Raw genomic sequence first — 22,227 nt, forward strand, 5'->3', positions numbered from 1 at the left:
CAATGTCCGCAGAAAGTGACTGACTAAAATATATAGGATCTATGTATAGAATAAAGCCCCTATCTCTGTAGGAGCTTTCTATGGCAATAGACAACTCAGTGCCTTCCCCCCATTCACCCAAATAATAGCAGCGCTACATATTCAAGGAACAAGTAGCAGCACAGGAAAGGGGGGCGGATTGTCACCGGGGTTTGTAACATCACCCTAAATCAGCGCAGCGCCACTTGAACTTGAGTTTGGCTTTGTTTCTGTGAGACATGGATGATTTTAATGAAATGGACTTTGGATAAAAGCACTAGGTTGTATTTCTGTTCAGGCAGCTGGTGCTTGTTGGCTGTCCTGTTTGACTAAGGGGCTGTTGAGTTTGGTGCGCTACGCAACCTTAATTGACCGTTAAGAACAATGCACCTTGAAAAGGAATCCATTGGCCCATTGTGCCAGTTTGCAGCAAGCCCATTAAAGGAAAAATAGCATCCATCAGGATGAACAAAACCCGTTTGTATTGACTTATTTATCTGCTTCAAATACACTTAATGGCACAATGGGAAGACATTCAGCCAGACCCTACAGAAATGGGGAGCTGCATTTGGACAAGTCCAGTACAGCCACCCAGAAACAGCAGAGGACGCAGGAAAGCGAGTGCTGGGGACCAGAAACAGCTACAGCATAGCGTGACTCTCAGCAAGGAGGTATCAAGTGGACCTCTCAGATTAGTGTTATACAGCCTTGAACTGGCTGTAGTGGCAAGGAATTGTGCTCCCTCTGTCTTAATTCGTAGAACTGACGTAAACTTATAGTGTCACCTTAAGTCATGTAAGCTCTGTTCAGGTGGTAAATTACAATCTATTTAACATACTATTTAGCTTAGAGCGGAAATAGTGATGCCGCTTACATTAAAAGACATTTACATAGAAATAATTTTTTTATCACTGTCCCAAAACTCATATTCGCTTTAACTAGAATTTAATGTGCAAGCAGTTAGTGAGGCGATACCTTTTAATTGGCACTGGGCTAGAGTTAACATGAACTCGTGTGCGTTCAAAACTTAATTCCCCTGCATATTTATTCCGTTCAGGTTATTATTAAAAGCCAGCACAGAACATATGAACGTATAAATCAAGCCGGTGATATTTTATTTCGTTTCGATTTTCTGATATGCCTATCCACCCGCCAACTGCGACAAATATAGTAAATGAATACGAAGATTGCTGCAGTCATTTATTAGCATTGAACTAAAACTAACATTTTTCTTTTGTTTCACATTTCGAAGCTATTTATACGAATAAAAGTGTATTCAATTCACAATAATCGAATTATTTTAGTTAATAGCGAACCAAAAGAAATGTTCCTAAAAACAAACGTTAAGTACATTTCTTGTGATATATTCCGTTAGTATCTAAGTACATTTTTGTTCCAATCGCCTTTTAAATAACAGGTGTATAAATAAGGTTATATAAAATATAATTAAAAACAGATGTCATTTAGATCATATTGTTTAGAGAAGCAAATGACCTTGATAAAAAAAAATGTTTAACTTTTTTTAATTAAAAAAGTACACCTTAATTAAAAATATAGGAATTTGTATACACATTGTCGAAATGTAATGTAGTTTTTTTTTACAACTGTTGTGGATATAGAAAAGAGGAAAATTAGAATTTGATACAGAACGCCCGAGGTAACAAATGAAGCACTACTGCACCAGTAGCGCCAAGTATATATATACATATATAGATATAGAGAGATACACATACACAAAATACATTTATTAGAGTATATCATATCGCTTGTCAAGTTAGTCCTTGCCAGAGATGGATTTGATCAGGGCCTCGCTTTCAATATGCATACAGGACGATTCAAATGTATATGTATCTTATGTATATGTAAACGTATAGTCGGAAGAGAATAGATTTCTGTATGATTTCTGAATGATCGGCTCATGGTGTGTTAGTTGATATGTTACATTTCTATTTTTATTATATGTCTATCCCAACTAATTGAAGGCTATAGCAACAGCTTTACCATTGTACAATTTATTTGTGGAAATGTGCAGCCTTTACTACGTTTAAATACCCTACTTCATACTTTGTCGAGAATAATTCCTGGTTGGAAGAAATCAGTCCAGATTAAAAACTAGGTTTTGCACGGGAAGGTTAAAGGGTTTCAGAGCATGTGTGCTTGTTCGTAGCTTTGTTTTTGAATTGAGACGTGTTGCTTTTGTTCAACCTCTATAGCTTTCTAGCAAGGTTTCCTGTGTTTCCCAGCTCAGCAGTGTTTGATCCCAGCTAGAAGGAAGCCTATTTGTTTAGAAAGGGTGCTCGTTTTATGTGGACATGGGCTTGGGACAATGTGAATATAATTATAACTGCACTAACACTATTTCTAATTTATCCTACATCATTAGACTGCGCAGCACCAAGGATGGGGACAACTTGTTGGAGGACCAAGGATGGTGAACTTGTTGGGTTACTAATCACTTAAACTTTAAGAGACACGTCTAAAAAACAGCTAGAAGGGCTTCATTGAATACATGTAATGTTGCAACCCTGCAACATGCATTTATTTGATATGTCCCTATATTTTCAAACGGTCTTTCAAGACACTGCAAATGTTGTCATTTATAAGCAATCTGTCAGAAACACAAAAATAGTTTCAGGGCCTTGTGACCAGCTATAAGATTATACGGACTGTATGTAAAAAGATGAGACACGTCATAAAATAAAACGTTGGAGTAAGTCTATAAGGGAATATTCACCCATAGCAGTGAATGCTATTTCAATGCCAAGACCTATGATTAAGTGCTTTGAAGGAAAACATACAGTTTGTAACTGGCAATTTGGCCAATCTTGTTATTTTAGATGACTGCTTATTTCTAGATGTCAGCATATCCTAGATATGAGGCAGTAGCTTTTCTGAGAGAATATACTTGTATTGTTGTTATTTACTACATTACCATCTTTTTATTGAGGATCTCACCTCTTTATGTTTGTTATTCAGACCACTGCATGTTGATATATTCAGTAAGCCTATCGGCTATAAAGTAGTCCAGATTCACTGAAATTAAATGTTGGGGAACAAATAAGTAATACAAATTCCACAAACATGAAAATAAAGAGCAGCTGTGGGATATCCTAGATATTTTTAAATATTAATTTTGTCTTTAAAATAGTATTTGCTGGTTGTGTCAAATATGTTTATTGTATAGGAATGCTTCTATGACACCTTACAGGACCAAAATCCTTCCATGCTGTAAGTCCTATCCAACAGTTCACAGCCTTCAGAAGAACAACTGACTTTACCATTCTTTTCGCTGGGTATGCCAGATTTGGTGGATTACAACATCCAAAATACCTTTACCCTTGATAATTTATTGAATGATTGGGGGAATATTAGTCCAGTCCAGCAACCTATAGGGGCCCTGAGTTAAGAAAACAGGGTTGTAAGTTTTGAGTGTCAAGAGTATTTCCCATATCTATCTCCAGGCTTATTGACACTTGCAAGGTTCTTCATTTGTTCTGCAGGAGGCAAGCTGCAGAACAATATAGCAAGCTGAGTCTTATAGCTGCTTTATACAGTATTCAGTTATATATATATATATATATATATATATATATATATATATATATATATATATATATATATATATAGTATGTTTCGTGACACCGCGAATTCAGCCTCTGGGGGCAGAGTTGAATTTGAATCTGGAGCCGCATCTCATATTTTGGCAGAGCGCAAATATCCAGAAAACTATTAAAATGCACAAGTGATAAAGTTACATATCAACTAATCCTATAGTTGGTGGGGGAAGGGTACTTTTTTCCTTTTCAATTCTAAAAGTGCAGCGATATACTTAAAGTAAAATGGGAACCTTAAACCAAACGGACGCAAATTGATTTTAATTAATGTATTATTTATAGTATAATCTGCACTAAGGTTGCTTGATACTCGCGACTAGATATTATGGTCTCTGATACTTATGGTTTTATGTAAAAAAATGATCTCATAAAATATCGGATCGTCTGTTTATGAGGAAGGGGCGCCTGCTGAGCGATCCTGATCAGTTAGCAGCGATAGGGTTAATCCCAGGCCAGTTCCCACGTGGGTGCTGCTGGCCCGTTTGCTTAGAGCACAAGGAACGCTCACTGCTCGCTCAGAGGCGCCTGGAATACTGCGCTGTTCGCTTGTGCCCGCAGCACTATATTATATGAAGAGAATTATCTCGCACATTTCTTTACTTTTTGCTGATGCGTCTAACAACAGGTCCTAAACCTGCCAATGCCACAAAGCGACTGTTCCATTGTGATGCGTTGTGCATGTTTTCGCGCTTAATATTGCACTAAATGTTCATTGAGAGTCAACACCAATTACAATCATGACACCGTATTCATTAGTATTCATGGCACAGGATCCAGCTTTTGTAGTTATCCTTTTCCGTGGATCAATATCGTAGCAGCATGTGCTGAGAATGAGCAGGAATCTGGTCACTGCATGGGGCTGACCTTTCACTCTCTCCCTCCAGGTCACACGTCTTCCTTAGAACCGGCCATGCTCTCTGCAGCGGGTAAACAACCAATGAGGGGAAGTCGCTTCTGGTGGAACCAAATGCACTGGGTGCTGCCAGAATACCAAACATGAAAATCTATAAAAGCATCCGCAGACCAATGTAGACCGGATGGGGCTTCTAATCTTTAGCTTCGTTGTTAGTTGGCACTGCGATTAAAACACGATTCTTAGTGTATATAACTGTAAGATACAGCAGCATGTGAGTATCACATAATATACCAGCTGTATACTCCTAGGGTAGAGATTGTATTTCTGTCAGCCCAGTAACTACTCTGTCTGGAACCTACTAGTCCGTGGGCCCACCTGGAGATCAGAGTTTTCTTGCAGGCCAGTCCCACCCTGTTTGTGTGGGATAAAGTTAACCTATCTGAAAATCAAGATTTGTACAAACTGTCCAGTGCAGAAGTGAGTTTAGCCATAAAAACGCATTTCATGAAAATTATCAGCGTGGTCTATACCAGTGTTTCTTCCTGTGATGTATCATATAGGTATACATGGAAATATACATATATTCATGCAGCGAATGCATGGTCTGCTTAAGCAATATAGGTAATAATTTCCCCAGGGCAGTACACACAGCTACCTATAGTTTTATCTTTGACTTGTAGCAGACATTGTACCTATATCGAATATCAACCCTACAGTCTGAGAAATGAACTTGAGCATACTGACTAATATGAAGGAAACATAAGCTTATACACTGCCCACTTACCGCTGAGCAGGAAGGGTCCGTAAGGGATATTAGTGACCCCTCTCAGCAGGGCCATCTCTGGGGTCATTCCTGCATGAAGGAATGGAAAGAATGAAGTGATTATTGGGGTATACTAGTATTAGTAGTGGGTCAGGCTGGTAAGAGAACATGTAGCTGTATATAGAGCATATACTAAGATGGGGGCTTAATACCTTCATTATAATGACCAAGTATAATCTTGTTGCGACTTTTGGAGAGTAGTAGAATTAATGTATTCTGATTTAATATCAGTGAATTTTTTTTAACAGACTGTAAAATATTGTATTTTGTTTTAAAGCTAAGCGATAGAAACAGTGAGTAAGAAGACTTTCCATCAAGAGTGCAAGTGGCTTCTATTCCTGTTTAGCTTACAAACTGCATGTCCCTGCAGCGGCTATAAAGTGCACGAAAAATTCCTATTGTAAATTGTTGGGGGTACGATTACCTCTAATTAAACTCGTCTCTATTTCCACACATACAACCGATTTAAAAAACAAAATCGTTTCGTTCTTTTCCTTCCCATGGATTCCTTAGCTCAGTCACTATAACAAGACGTTTTCATAGGAAACATTCTATGTTGTATAGGGGAGGGCCAGGTGTTGATACCAACCTCCCGCCCATATATATCTGTATAGATAAAAAAATACTACCAATACTATATGCAGTTATAACCCCTGCCATTTATTCCTGTTCGTTTATTATCATTCTGCCTTTAGCATTGTATGTGTCAATACAATTGTTGTAATTTATCAGTGTAACAATACTGCATATATTTATAAGGTATCATTTATCTGCCTCTATGTGTTTGAATAGTATACTAATTGATCTCTGTAGTTGTTTGCATCAATCCTGTACCTATACAGGTGAGCACCGTACAGTAGAGAGTACTTGCCATATCTTGCTTACTTTGACAAATCTCTAGTTGCTCCGGAATGGCCGAGCATCTCACGCCGGGCGGCAGCGGCAGCACAATCCCGGCTGAACTGGTAAGTAACAATAGTGATAGTTTGGCACTAAGCAAGTGGAATCGGCTGCACCTGCAATTGCTGTGGAATAAGGTTTATAGGGGACCTGATGAAGTTGGGATGATTTGCGTTCCCTACAGCATATCTATCAGGGGGCGGAGGTTACACAGAATCTTGGAACCCAACAGTCACTCGCAGCATCGAACTGATTTACGTGAGCTCAATAAGTTTCCGATTACTGGGACCTTGGCGCGCAGCTGGCAGTGCTAGTACTGACGTGATTTACGTTCATGGTCAAGTTCATGGTCTATAGCAGCTCTCTGCCCTAAGTACATTCATTGTTAGAGCCCTGTGCACTGACTTGATAAAGCTAATGTTTGTGCGCCCTTAGGTGGATGGTCGCTATCTGCACCTGCAGCATGTGGTATTTCTATAGGAGAATACTCAAATGTTCTTTGCGGTGACTGATTATTTTGAGGGATGGAAGTCATAGATCGCCCTTGCAGAAATTGTGTGCATACACTATCATTTAATTTTCTGCAAGTAGGTTTCGCTTTGCTTCAATCCTACATCCATTCGGTGCAAAATGTCTAAAATATGTTAGAACTGCAAAGATTAAATAATAAAGAGTCACATTTACAATCTTACTTTAATCAGAGTTTGAGAATGTATATTTCCTGCTTCATACTATCACCATAATTGCACAGGAATCATTTTCAGTCCTCTGGCAGCCAACTGTCATGGCTACTGCAGCTCCTCTGTGTATACTTAGAAGATATTTCACCTCTCAACAATTAAAATTGGGTTTTTACTGTGATTTTTAACACAATTCTTAACCTAGTTATCTGTGTTTGGTAGGCGCAGGTTTCCAGACCATCTATTTAATCACTATTGAGTTTGCATAATTGGATCATGCACGTACAAGGGAATACAAATGTGCTGCAGTACCTGGTAAAAAGCATGAGCCGAGCTCTAAACAGTCCTGTGTGCGTCTCACAAAACACAAAGTTATCACGTAAATCTAATGTTTGCATTGAATTACCCAATACTATAAACATGCACACATACTTGACATGTCAGAAAAGATAGACCCAAGCACTTATTGGCTTCTACCTATACACCGTATATTACTTTTATTTTGCCTGACCTTAAATATTCCTGCTCCTGTTGCATCTTTAGAAAGCTGACTCTGGAATTACCATAAATGCATAAATCTTCTGATACTTCCCAACGCATGTTACTGTAACGTTCATTCCCCCGTTTTTCTAAATGTATCAGTTGCCAAACCTTCAAATACAGACAAAACAAACCCATATAGAAAGAATAATCTGGTGTCTTTTTGGTGTTTGATGTCGCAAGTTCAACACATTTTATTAGAGGTCTGTATGCATTACTTTTAAAACATGTCACAAAAATGAAGAGACCACATAAAATAAAAAAAAAAAATCTGAAAACATTTATGCTCACAAATGTACATATTTATAGTCAAGAAACAATCTTTATAAATAGTGTTTCCTCTGTTGCAAGTTAATACCATAATTTAATTACAAATGGATAAATATGGTAGCGATTATTTACACAAGGAAGGCTGCTATGGGGCGAGTGCACAACGGCTATTTACTTTTGCCTCGGCGCTTTTCCAAACAGTTACTAACAAATTCAACTTGCAAAAGCACAGAAAACATCACAAAGCCCATTTAACAGAAAAGTACATTCACAAGCCTTTTTTTAGAAATGCCTGCCTTTTTTTAGGTTTGTAGGAACCATCTGGAGACTTTGGCACTTGTTTTTGTCCCCCCCCCATCATTTTGGGGCATGAAATGACAGCCAGGATTCCTCTAATAAAAAGAAAATTAAATAAACTTCATATTAAACGGACGAATCAAGGATAGGCCCTTCATATATTATGTAAAACAATCTAAAAACCGAACAAATTGTATATACACCGAGGGAGGCATCCATCAACATGTCCTTTTTAATTTTTTTTCTTCATCTTCAAGGTGTGTGAACTTTATATTCACACCATTAGGCAGGTCTGAGTAACAACACGTTCTTTTATTTTGGGGAGGGGAAATAAATACATTCTGCTGGGTGATTTACTCTCTCCTTGCGGATATATAACTGTGCACTGAATGGTTCGGATGTAATCCTTGCTGGTGGGTGTACACTATCTCCCAGGAGATTACTCTGCCATTGCTTAAGTTCTGTGTTTTTAGCTGGTGAAGCTGTGGCCACAAAAGTCTCTAGTGACCGCGCAGTTGTCCCAGGAAAGTAGAAGCGTGTCCCTTACACGTACCATTCGTTGAAGTTTGAGGCAAGGGCTCCGCTAGCCCCGCTGGACACACTGTGTACTGCAGACACCGCCGCTGCTGCTGGTGACAAGTTTGGGTTCTGTGTTTCAGAATTTGGGGAGACCAGACCTGGTGGGGTGGAAGATTCATAGCCAGAACTGGCAGCCGGAGAAGACTCTGAGCCTTGGGGCGAAGATTCATGCACCTAAAGAAATGGCGAAAAACACAAGGTCAGTCCTTGATCTACTCTGCACCCTGCCAACGCACTGTCAGAGGCACCCATAAATAATGTATTAAAGGGAGAGAGGGGCACTGGAGCATCTCATTCAAACCCTGCTTTGGCGCTATATTGGCAACTAACCGTGGCATTTAAACTCAATCATTTCTATTAAATATCCTTTTTATTATTATGCAGTTGAGAAATAAACAAATTCATTTTCATATGTACAATGACAACGTATCTATTAAATATCCTTGATACATTTAAGTATACCTGAACAAATCAGAATATACATTGAATACGTTCATATTTATTCTTTAGGGCAAAGGCAATTTTATAAAAAAAAAAAAGTGAAGAATTTCTCATATTCCATTTCCATAAAAAAAAACCCCGCTGGGTGAAACTCACTAATGGCTTCAATTTAGCACTGCATATTACCTTCATATGTTTCCTCAGAGAGCTGGGGTGGGTGTACGATTTGTCGCACATCTTACACAGATAGGGCTTGTCCGAGGTGTGCACGTGCATGTGCTTTTTTCTGTCGCTGCTGTTAGCAAATCGTCTGTCGCAGCCTTCAAATTCACATTGAAAGGGCTTCTCTCCTAGCAAAGACAAACAACGTGCACAATGAGAACGGTGCATGACACATTTGTAGCAATCAACAGAGCACAGACCAGAAACCCCGCAGATTTCTCTGCAATGCTTTTCTACAAGATATTCTCCTAAAGTGGCGCTAAACAAAGCCAGATTGCTGTGTGTTTAAAGAGGAATGTGCCAGCAGAGTTACGCAATCCGTTTAGCACACCAATAGCTGGCCAAACAAAATAGGCTGAAATAAACATATTCAATTTCCTCTGTAGCTTGGGAAGATATGCTAATTGCACTTCATTAGCAAACGATTTAACAGCGATTGTTCTGGTGATACGTCCAGGTGGGGTAAACAAGCAGCTTGTAAATGCACAGAGCTTCAGAATGCATTCATTTCAGTTTCACAGCCTTCCCCCAGACACCATATCCAAATGTTATTTTGTTTGGAACAATTTAGAGGTGTGATAACTCAAATATCCTCCATTTGGAGGGAATCCACTTAGCATTAAATTCCATTAGCACCTAAATTATTTTAAGAGACAGCTGCTCGGAAACAATGAATTTAATTCTGAATATCTGTGCAAAGACCTGGCCCATATTGCAAACCTTGTTAACTCGTCTGTCACTTAGAATCGATGTTTAAAAAACCCACTGCATATAGGCCCCGGAACACTAATGTCAGCGCAACGCTATGTTTGTTTCCATGCAGATAACACAGTCAAATTGCATGATAGACTTCACAATAAACATATCATTATAAACAATGGCAAACAAGTTCGGAAAGGCAGGATCTATTGCCAAGTGCCACAGTAGTCTTGTTAAACGAATGCAACAGGGCAGTAGAAGGTGGGATCCCTTCGGCACATATTTACCACAGCACAGAAATGTTCGCTTATTACTATGGCAAAGGAGGTTCCTTACATTTACTACCTCGTAGGGTGATAGTATGAAACAGAAAAATTAAATAACATTCCAAAGCAAACTGTAGACTGAAACGATAAAAGCAGCACATAAGTACTTGCTGACTGTGGAACCCAACAAATTATTCAATCGGTAGCAACACAAGGAACAGGGATGGGCGAGACTAAATTTAAATCGATAGGCGTATAATCCCTATCTTGAGCTCAACTACCCAGAGACATTCTAACTGCCATATTGGCAAGCTATAGCCTGGAACCTACCTGTGTGAGTCCTTTTGTGGATTTTAAGATTTTCCGATCTAGCAAAGACCTTGCCGCATCCAGGGAAGGGGCATGGGAAGGGCTTCTCCCCCGTGTGCACTCTGATGTGGTTAACCAGTTTGTATTTGGCTTTGAACGGCTTGCCCTCCCGGGAACACTCCTCCCAGAAGCAAATATGGTTGCTCTGCTCAGGGCCCCCTACATGTTCCACAGACACATGGGTAACGAGTTCGTGCATTGTGCTGAATGTTTTGTTGCAGCTTTTCTTGGGGTTGCTAAGTTGCTCGGGGTCAATCCACTTACAGATGAGTTCCTGTTTGATGCACTGTTGCCTCATGTATCTGAAAAAGGCCCCCGGGTGGTGGTGGTGATGATGATGATGGTGAGCTGCCATGTTCATGCCCATGTTCATGGGTGCGTACTGATTGTGCAACTGGGCGGCTGTATATGGGTCCCCCCTTGGGCTGGATACCTGGCGGTACTGCTCCGTCCTACCGAACATCTCGCCGGGCAATCCAAGTCGCATCTGGCCGCCCAATGCATTCTGCGAGGCAGCCGCATGCTGATCGTGTATGCCGGGGAAAAGTATGTGGCCTTGCGGGTGCTCCCCGTGGGACAGCTGGTGGTGGTGCGGATGGTGGTGGAGACTTCCCGCTGGGGGGCCAAACAAGCCATGCTGCCCCCCGCCTGCAGCTGCTGTCCCTTCTGCGAAACCGCGTCCGCGGAATAAGAAGTCCCGTGGGCTGTTGAAGGCAGCTCCGGTGTAGGCTGCGTGCGGTGCCAGGGCGGAGGCGGGGTACCCAGCCTGTGAGGTAAAAGCAGAGGTCTGCCCTGGGGGGGACAAATCGTGGGGACCACTGGCCCCGGCTCCCCCAACTGGTCCGCCTCCTCCTCCACCGCTGCCACCGCCGCTCCCTCCCCCGGAGCCACCACCCGGGTTCAGCTTAAATGCGCCCATGTGAGTAGGTTCCACGAAGCTGTTCTGCGCCAGACTCAGCTCCCTTTCCTGCATCTCTGCAGCTGCCGCCGCCGCCGCTGCTACTGCGGCATGGTGATGGTGATGATGGTGGTGATGCCGGGCAAATGTGCCCACACCCAAGGCCGGGAACTGGGGGCCGGCGTCTAATAGCATGTCCGTGGGATTGTGCCCAGGATTAGTACGGAGTATCAGCGGCGATGGGCACACTCTGCTATGGAAGTGTGCAGGATGGTCATAAAAGCAAAAGTTAAAAATACGAAATGATAAAAATGATGGGCGATGAAGGGATTTCCAGGTGCCTCAAGTATAAATGTGTATCCTTGTGCTGGGAGTGTACAACAGTCCGTGAATCTAAATGAGTCCTGCTCCAGTAGCTCTCATGGTCCGCCTCCTCCTCGTTCTAGTGCGGGGAACTTAGTTCAGATTCCCCCCAGATGAAGGACCGGGCGGCAGATGCTCCTCTCTCTCCTCTTCTTCTTTCTTTAAGTTGCAGCTCAGGATGGTGGGAGGAGGGGGAGGGATGGAGAGGAGGAGGGTTTGGAGGAAGCTTCACAAGGGGGTGGTGGTTGGAGAAACCGAGGGAAAAAAAAAGAAAAGGGGTCATAACAAACAAGCGCCCAGTGCACCCAATGTGAGAGAAGGAAAGCTCAGGACAGAAATGGACAGTGTATCATGCGAGTGTGGGGATTCCGAGCCCTGCAGCACCACTATCTCTCCCACTTGCTTTTGTTTCCTTTGGCTTTTGCCTTTCCGCGGGTTTCCTTGAAATGGGTTCTCGTTGTGCTCGGGAGTTAGTGTTTTTGTTTTTTAGTGTTCGCCTTCCCCCTCCCCTCACTCTTATCAGAACCCCTCCTCTGCTGCCTGTGCTTCTCTATGACTGGTCTGGCAGCCTCTTTTGCCAAACGCCCCTTTAACAGCTGCTCGGTCATGGCCTGGACACTCTCCCATTGGCTGCAGGGATCAGAGTGGTCCTCTTGTCAATCTTTCCTGCATCCCCGCCCCGACTGCCAAACTGGGCGCTATAGGGGGATGGTTTCACTACCCTGCCTTGGCCCGGCTCGGCACCATCCTTGGGTCTCGCAGAACTAATACATTCTTATTAACATGGCCAGAAACATCATTTTCAACGTTTCTTAGCAGCTACAAGTATAAACACCGGATTTTTTTTTTTTTTTTGCTATATGCAATTTTACTTTCGCTCTACTTTATCCCTATATAAATATATATATATATAGAGAGAGAGACAGAAAGATATATATCTTCATGAATGCCTAGTATGCCTCTGAAGAATTAACGTCTGTATAGTAAGCTTGTATTTGGGTGCATTCAATAATTACTCCATTTGTCAATCCAGATTAAACATATCTCAAGAATATCTCCAAGAAAGCTAAGTGTAGTCACGTACTGAGCCATTCAACAGAGACTTATAATCTTCTAATAATGTTATAGAGTGTAGAGCAGAGAGCTTTACCTGTCCTTTTAGCATTATTAGATTATTTCTAGACTATCATTTAGATCAGGGTTTTTTAAATGTTTACATATAGTGGGCCACTTATTAACAATGCTACATGCTCGGGGGCTCTCAATAAAATGAAAGCCAGCTCCCCTATTAAGGCCAAATCAACACCTGCACTACCTGTAAACACAATAACGTATTTAAAGATAAATATTGTGCACCTTTTTCCTGTTGCTGATGTTTGGCATGTGAGAACTGTCCGTATCCGCCTGTATCAGCGATTACACATATTCCCCATGTACACGGATTGCTGTCCGCACATTACCTAATTAGCTTCCATCCATATGTCTGTGTATTTGCGCAAATAGCCACCGCTTCAGCCCCCGCCCACAATAATATTTGCACCCTATGTATGGAATGATTATCAGATAGAATGCGTGTCCTGCACTCCATAGCGGTGTTTACTAGGATGGTGTAGGGTAGAGTGTGGGTTTCCATGCCTAACTAGTTGCGCCCTAAGCGCCCAGCCTGTGCCCTATTCGGCATAGATAGACCACTTTTCACAACTATCACTGGCAAGGGTAAAATGTAAATACTCACAGATTTCCCTATGCTCACCTGCAGTGGCACTAGTTAACCATTTATGTGCTTTTGCTGGGAAGGCACCATATGAACAAGTGTGTGGCTCACTACACAAGTATACATGTTAAACAGGCAGATAAATCCAAAGATATGTTTGTAGCCCAGATAATAGGGATACAGTGATCTGTAAACAGTGATATAATCTGCTCCTCTCACTAATTACTGTTTGTTTTCAAAACTTGAGGCATGGAAACAATGAAACGTGTGTCAGCCACTGAAAATCTACAAAGAGAAGCCTGAGGTTCTGGTACCGTAATAATCTGTGCTTTTCACCTGCATCACCTATAGAATCGCAGCGGGACCCAAGTACTTTACGCCCAGACAATGACAATGACGTATCCATTTGTAACATTCACATGGAATCATTATATCAGAAAAATATTAGGATTTGCTCATGTAGACATATTTGCTGAAAGCTTCATTTGTCATATTCTTAGTAACGTGATTTTGTGACTACTGAGGAAACGTGCTGATTTATTTTATACCCAGTGAGTTACAGATTCTTTTGTGAGTTTCTCTTTTTTTGTCCAACAGCTGCGATTTTGTCTGCTAGCTCCTACAAAATAACTTGGAATCCATGCCATAAGGGCGACTAATGGAAATGACCCACTCCGGAGCAAACGCATAATCTTATCGAAGAACATACCTGATAGTATATGTGGTAGCCTTTCCTTCTCTCTTTTAGCCTTGTTCTGCCCATTTCTCAGCTTAGTCCGCTAGATAGAAATTGAGCAATCTGAAGAGCTAAACTTTATAGTGGGAGGCACAGGCTGAAGTGAATGTGCTTTTCTCTTAGGGCTGCAGTCCTGCTCTCTCTGCAGGACACACAGGGAGCTGATCCAAGTTCAAAGTCACTTCTGCCGTCCCCTCTAAGAAGCGCTTTATTCCCTGCTCGCCACAAAAGCCCCTTTTCCCCAGTGTCATGGGGTGAGAAGGGGAGAAAGGAGTCGGGGATCATTTGTACAGTTTTGCCACAATCCCAGGCTGCTTGGCATTAAAGCAGAAAGCCGATGGTTAGACAGCAAGTCGTTTTCTTCTCAACTTGCCCCAGCATAAATCAGGCCTTCAGGACGCGCTGCATTTTACATGGGTAAACATATTTTTCCTACTCTATTCACCGCAATGGTTATATGTGTCCTCTGACTTCCACAGTACTCGTAATATTCCAGTAGCTCTTGTGCCTAGTGATCTGGTTTCTCTAGAAGCTCGTTAAACCTGCAAGCTACGTTTCACTCATTATTTCAGTTTTTTTTCTGTCATAAAAACACAGGCTAGACAGTGTAATGCCTATATTACAGTATAAAAGAATTTTACTGAGGCTTATAAAATACCCCAAGTTAAAACAAATCCGTTTCTACTCAAAACAATGTATTTTGGGGATGGTTAGTCTAAAAAATGACAACATATTGTGTATGTCAGGCATGGTATTTATTATAAGCAAATTTTCTCAGTTCTCCCATATGGAATCTATTGTCTTTAGCTGGAGATAAAAAGAAGAGGATGCCGAAGCGTTGTCTGTTTGACAGACACTCATAAAATCAACATGGTCACCCGACAGGATATCAGGTTGCAGGTTACCTTTGATTGCTGTGACCTTGGGCCACCTCTCGGATATTCGGCCCCTGACCCCTGGGAGACCACATATGTAGTAGCAAGGCCTTGGTGTGGGGAATAGCCATTGGCACAAGCGGCTTCTTTGTCAGGCCGTGTAATGTTATGTAAGGGGAAACCGTGCAAGTATGTGCCAAATCTGCTACCGTTTTAAAGTCAGTTACTAGTAAAAGGGTGAACCTTTGCTACATATTTATTATCTGTTTCGCAGGCCCAATCGTAGCCTAAAGAATAATCCAACATTGCAGAGATTCGTTTTGACTCGTATGACCCCTCCCTGCCAGCATCTAATATGCCCAGTTGGTACGGTCATTTATGGTAACAACCCGCACCGATTTTTCTCCTCCACAGAAAGATTCTCCTGACCCTCTGTACCACATACAAATTTTCTCCCGCCTTTCTGTACTACATACAGATTTTTTTCTCTAGCCCCTCAGTACTTCATTTATAAATATTAACCAGTCCCCCAGTGTTACAGACAGAAATATTCTTTGCATCCTTAGTGCTACATACAGATAAATTCTCCAGCCCTTTAGTATTACATATACAAAGATTCCCAAGCCCCTCGATTCTACATACAATAATATTTTTCAGCCCCACATTACTTCATACAGAAATATTTTCCATGGCTTTGTAGTCCAGTATTTGTATTTATAGTATCCAGTTTTAAGTATGATGATGTCGATATTATTTTATGATCAAATTCATCGGGTAAAAAAGCATCATGGAAAGTGTAGTAAGAGTTATAGTATGTTAGGGAGACCATTAGAAATAATAAAGCCCATAAGCTAACCATATTGCGTTTGAACGTAAAACTGTCACTGCTACATTCATCTTTCGAAGTTGCTTCAGTGAGGAGACAGGACTGGCTGATGGCCTGACACTGCCTGCTGCTTGCCCTTGGGGCAACAAAGGCAAGAAACTGTGAATCACATGCAGTGAAACAGTAAAATGCAGTATCTGGCAAATTAGAAAACAAAATAAAGTTGTGTTTGATTATGTTCAAATATTTGCAAACACATAGCCATATATGGCTTTTTGGTTTGAGCAGCATGATTATCTCCTGGGATAAAATAATGGCAGGTTGAGTAGGTCATACCCATCCATATCATTAGGGGGGGTTCAGCTTCTGTCCTAATTCACCAACATTTCCAGCCAGTACAATGTGGGTGGTCTTTTTTAATATATAATAAATAATATAATAAATATTGTTGGGGGATGGGGTCAATATGCAATGAAAGATAGGGTGCATGTTCACTACCTATATAAAATTAGTCACAAAGAAAATGTATTAAGTGTCTACTTATTTTCAAAACTTCTTATTCTTTTGATAAACCTGGGTCCCCATTTGGGGCAAAAACACACACAGCTACTAGTAGCAGCTACTTGCCATGGCTACAGAAATAGACAATGCTGATTATTTACTGATAACTGTCTCTATGTGTGTTTTAGCAGAGGCATTTCTCAGAATTGTCTATGGCAGGGTATTTTCTGGCATTAAGTCACCATGACAAGTAACTGCTACTAAGTAGCTCTGTGTGTCTTCACCATAAAGCATGTAAATACCTTTCAAACATCTGTAGGAGTGATATATAGATATATAATAGATACATACAAACATAGATAGATAGATAATAGATACATATAGATAGATGGATTGTGAAATTACATTGGGCTTTTAGTTTTTTTTTTTTTAGCTCTGCAGTAGCATGTACGTTGCCCTACCTTGTTAGAGAACCTCCTTTCTGCTTTACTACAACTGTTCTGTTCCTCATAGAATTATTAGCAACAGTAAACAATAGAAAACATATTTCAAGCAACTGTGAATAATCATCCAACCAACAATTACATGGTAAAAATAATATTGTGACACAATTACCTCACTAGTTTACACCCTAAGGGCTGTGACAGATGGGGGGATTAGTCGCCTTGCGACAAATCTCCCTTGTAGCGGGCGACTAATCTTCCTGAAATGCCATCCCACTGGTGAGAAGGTATATCGGTGGTGGGATGGCATACGCGGCGCAGCGATTTGCCGAAAGTCACGGAAGTTGCCTTGAGAGAATACAGGGTTATGGGAGATAGCCCTTAGTACAAGTTGATCCAGGGACTGGTCTGATTGCCATCTTGGAGTCAGGAAGGAATTTTTTCCCCTCTGCAGCAAATTAGAGAGGCTTCAGATGGGGTTTTTTGCCTTCCTCTGGATCAACTAGAAGTTAGGCAGGTTATATATAGTCATTATGGTTGAACGTGATGGACGTATGTCTTTTTTCAACCCAACTTACTATGTTACTATGAGAGCAAACTTCCGCGACTTTGGCAAATCACTGCGCCGTGTATGCCATCCCACCGGCGATTTACATTCTCGCCAGTGGGATGGCATTTTGGGGAGATTAGTCGCCCGCGACAAGAGAGATTTGTCGCGCGGCAACTAATCTCCCCATCTGTCACAGCCATTACAAGAGCTTTTGGGTCTCACAGTGAGCAGGCAAGTAGGAGAGGGGAAACAGTAAACTGAAGTCAACAGTTTCCACTTGCACTGACTCAAATATCATGCCCCAACAACACCTACTCTAGCTATCATAATCATAAACTCTCTTAGCTCTTACTCTAACCAACTACAATGCATTAGGCAAGGGCCATCAGTACAGCTCCTTATATAGACAGTGGGAGGGCTCAAATTCCCATTGGTTGATGTGGAAGGTGAATATGATGTATACATTTTTTTTTAATGAAACTGACCACATGGCAAAAGTTTGATGCATTTTCACTAACATTTTTGCCACTGGTGAACAGCATCATTTTGCTGTGAAACCACACTCTTTAATCTCTTTTAGATTTGTAGCCTTAGGGCAGGGCCTTCTTTTCCTCTTGTATTGGTTATTGGTTGTTATGTTTTCTTGTATGTTTAATGTATATTTCCATTTATCATTCAATACTGTGGAATATGTTGGTGTTTTATACATACGTGTTAATAATAATCACTACTAATGGATTGATAGTGTACAGATGAAAAGCATCATAGATGTGGGGCAATTATCACTTACAAGTGTTTCTAAGGGAACCTTACAGAACTATGTATATATTTCAAGGAGGATTAAACTTGTAATTGATGAAAAGATAGTAACATTGCTAGATAAATGATAGCTTAATTTATCTTAATTATATTGTTCTTTATATTGTTCTGGTGTATTTCACCACAGCATTTAACAGATTAAAGTCACACCTAGACCCTCCCAAACTGAGTTTAAAATCTAATTTATCTACAGGCACACTAGGGAATCATCAGAAAATCCAGTATGTAATTGTAGAAGAAAACATGAGCATGGAGGGGAACCCACATAAACATATATCATACAAACTCTATACAGAGAGTTCCCTGGTTGCAAAGTAACCTCACATTGAGGTAGGTTACTAAATATATATATATATATATATATATATATATATATATATAATTGATATTTACAAAGACTGATACAAGAATAAAGAGTCGAATAAAAACATTAAAACAGCATGTGCATAGATGGCTTGATAGGCCCATATTCACTAAAGGGCAGTCAGTATGATAATATGAAAATTCAAAACACTTTTTATATAAATATCACTTCATGTTGCTGTAACACCAAGAATTAACATTAATCCCAAGGCAATAATATTACTTTATGATGTTGTTTATTAATAGGAGAAGAAGCCATCAGTGTGCACGCATACACATTCACATATATATTAATATGTGCCTCTGCAGTTGTGTGTAATGTTAAACAGATGGTAAATACACACTTTCTTAAAATGCATTTTTTAGACATAGAGCTTAGGTGTCCTCAATACATTTTTCCAAAGTATTGTTAAAGATATGTGTTATATATAATCATCCTATTAAAAATTGTTGTGCTTTTTGGGGCCTCCTTCTCAAGTTATGTAAAGTGATCTAAGCTGGACAATTGATGTAAAAAGCAGTGTAAAAAAATTGCATGTTTTTTTATTAGTGTTTTACATCTTACACATGTTTTGATGCCATCCATCAAGACTGCCAAAATCCTGCATTAGAAAGAATTAGCCATGGTGTTTATAAAAGTGTGTACTTTGGTCTACACCACCCAGTTGCTATAAATGTATACCACCTCAGTCCTCAGGTGAGCCATTAAAGTCAGTGGGAAAAACTGAGATGGCGAGTAGGCTTCCGGTGAAAGTCACTGTTTCCTGCAGGAGGAAGCTTTGCACAACTTTGGAAAATGTAGAAACATGTATTGCTTGTGGGAAGGCATTTTGGGGAGATTAGTCACCCACAGTAGAAGGCAACTAATCTCCCTGTCGACCATGCCCTAATTTGTAAGGACCATAAAATAACTGCTAAAAAAAATATTTTGTGAATATGGTCCATTATTTGGTCTGTATATAAAGGGATAGACCGCATTGGTAGGTTTTTCACTTAGGGTAAGGCCCCACAAGGCAGATTGTGTGCATATAAGTGCAGACTGACAATCTACCAGTATGCTTAAAAAAATATTATAATTGTGCCTGAACACAGAAGCATTAAATCTGCTGCGGTGCAGGCACACTCAGCTGATATCCACCAACAACCACAAAGTCTCCCTTCTTTTGGCATGGGGGTAAGAGGAAAGGCTTGTGGGGCCTTACCCTTAGTGTGTTTTAGCTAATGCCACTATCTACATTATTTGAGATGCAGGTTTGAATGCACCTCAACGCATCAGCTAACTAATTCTGTTAAATTTTCCCTGGTTGCATTATGAGCAATCAGTGCATTTTATTGCTTTCATGTTTTTGGGGTTTTTTTTTAGATACAACAAAGAACAACACAATATTTATTTATTAATTATTTTAATTATATTAAAACAAAAAGAGCTCAGTTTACAAGAGGTCTATTGTAACTCCTATTTAAAGGGAAATGCACTAATAACTATTTATTCACTGAAGAATCACTGGCAATTTTATTGGTGGATGTTTTCCTATAATATCCAGTAGTGATAATGATAATTATCACACTTATTACATCTGGGAATTAAAAGAAAGGGTATTTCTAAAGCTTTTTGGGTGGAAGCAATGCACTGTGGGTACTCAATGTATTAGAAAGGGGCCAATAATAGTTATTATATACAGCACACTTACACACATGTATATACTGATAGAGAACTATGAATGTGTTAAACTATAACTGCATTTTTAATAGAGCAAATGCCTGGTCTGACCTGGTCATTCTTCTGAGAGCCAATATAATTAAGGTGTTGTGTGGTCATCTCAGGGATGAGGGATAACAGCTCACAGTTAACCAAGTTTGGGGGAGTCTGGGACAAATTGTGTATGGAAGTTGACTAAAAAGTTAAAGTGACCTTCATGTGTAGAATGACATATCATAGATGATAAAACCTGTGTGTTACAGTGGTTATTTATTAGTGCAGTTGGGTACAACTGTAATGCATTCCATTACAGGAAAAAATAGTATCACTATTCTTTGTCTTGAGAACCTAATAAATGAATGGCAGGTCCAAGGCACACAGGATGCTGCCTGCTAGCCAGGTGTAAGTAAATGTTGTTTGTGACTTAAAACACACATTTAATGTGTTCACAATTGTATCCATCATATATTAATATAGGGAATTCCATGAAGCTGTATAGGTAAACATACAGGGAATTGCGGATCTGCCATAATCACTTAAACTGAGTGAAATTTATGACAACAATGTTACACCTGTAGTGTAATTAATGTAATTAAGGACACGCTTGGGATTCTAACTTTTCAACATATATTTACACAAATAACTCAATTAGGTAAGAATGTTTTGCCTTTTAATTAGGAGCCTTTCTATAACGATTTTATGGTTAGGAAATTGCTTGACAGATGTGAGACTGGGCAGTGCTGGGCGCAGTTGTGTGCAAGTGGCCCAGTGTTTGGGTAATGTTCCAACAAACGTGGCAAGCACGCAGGTTCTGCCATTCACCTCACTTACTGAGGTACTTTCTAAGTTGTATTTACCGAAATGTCGGCATTTATCTCTTAAAACAATTAGCGGCAAATAACATTTATTGACTTGCCTTAAAGTGTATGATTTATATGGTTCTGATGGTTTCCAGTAACGTTCCAGTTTGCGTTCTCTCTACTGTAAATGTTTCGACTTGCACAGGGTTTGTGTATTTATAGCACAAAGTATTTCACAAAATTCAGTACAACTGACTTTATTTTATTTACTTTATTGAAAATATCCTTAAATATCCGAAAACCAGCAGACGTCTTATTTTCCTTATTAGTGTATATACGAAATATTTATAATCAACCTACAAATCCAGTTTATGGCGTGTAGAAAAATAAACTGTACATTTACATTAGGGTATACATATTTGTGTATTCGGAAGTGTTTCAATATTAGGCGATATATATGAACATATATATTATTTAAACTTATTTTCATCACCCTGAAATGTGAACCCCTTAATATGGGTATTGGGGCACATTTGGGACATCATTTTTGATGCAGTGGATCATTCAGCCCAGACAGATTTGATCAGAAATTCTCTGACTTTTTACACGGTTTGTCTTCCAGCTCCAATTTCCTGAGACTTGGGAAATGTAATTTATGAAACCCAAAGCAGAAGCCAAACATATCTGTGTGCACTTCTTGTGTCTGCATTTATATCCGTGGAAATGAAAGAGTGTCACTGATCCTCAGTCCCAAAGGAAACAATGCCTGGGCATCCAGGGTGTCATGGATCTCCGAAAGAACAACAACGAATCATTGCTAATCCTGCATAAGCTTCACATACTCAAGCACACTTACGCCCACTTACACATTTATACACACAAATATATTATATATATATATATATATACAAACCGTGCACTAACATATGTGCTAGATCCACCTCTGACCCCCTGCCATGTTATGCTTTTGTGTATATTCTTGTTCTGCAACTGCTTTCCATATAGGTCTAATGTACACTGGCCGTGGTGCAGGGGGGTATAATTTTCTAAAAAAAAAAAAAATAAG

The 22,227-nt window shown here is 40.1% G+C and overlaps 1 protein-coding gene and 1 long non-coding RNA gene across 2 annotated transcripts in view; one reads left to right on the top strand and one right to left on the bottom strand.

Moving 5' to 3' along the window:
- The window catches only part of LOC105946539, a 26,982-nt gene extending 19,281 nt beyond the window's left edge, over nt 1–7,701 (top strand). Inside the window, exon 3 of the long non-coding RNA XR_001169977.3 lies at nt 4,517–7,701. This is a non-coding gene — a long non-coding RNA (uncharacterized LOC105946539). The remainder of the gene's footprint in view (nt 1–4,516) is intronic.
- Nucleotides 7,592–11,942, bottom strand: zic2 (Zic family member 2). The gene is given in 3 exon segments (NM_001017025.3): nt 7,592–8,751; nt 9,205–9,368; nt 10,536–11,942. Coding segments are annotated over 3 exon segments (1,506 nt in total). The 5' UTR covers nt 11,668–11,942; the 3' UTR covers nt 7,592–8,541.
- Between the last annotated feature and the right edge of the window lie 10,285 nt (nt 11,943–22,227).

The sequence above is a fragment of the Xenopus tropicalis genome, chromosome 2, assembly GCF_000004195.4.
Source record: "Xenopus tropicalis strain Nigerian chromosome 2, UCB_Xtro_10.0, whole genome shotgun sequence".
Lineage (NCBI taxonomy): Eukaryota > Metazoa > Chordata > Amphibia > Anura > Pipidae > Xenopus > Xenopus tropicalis.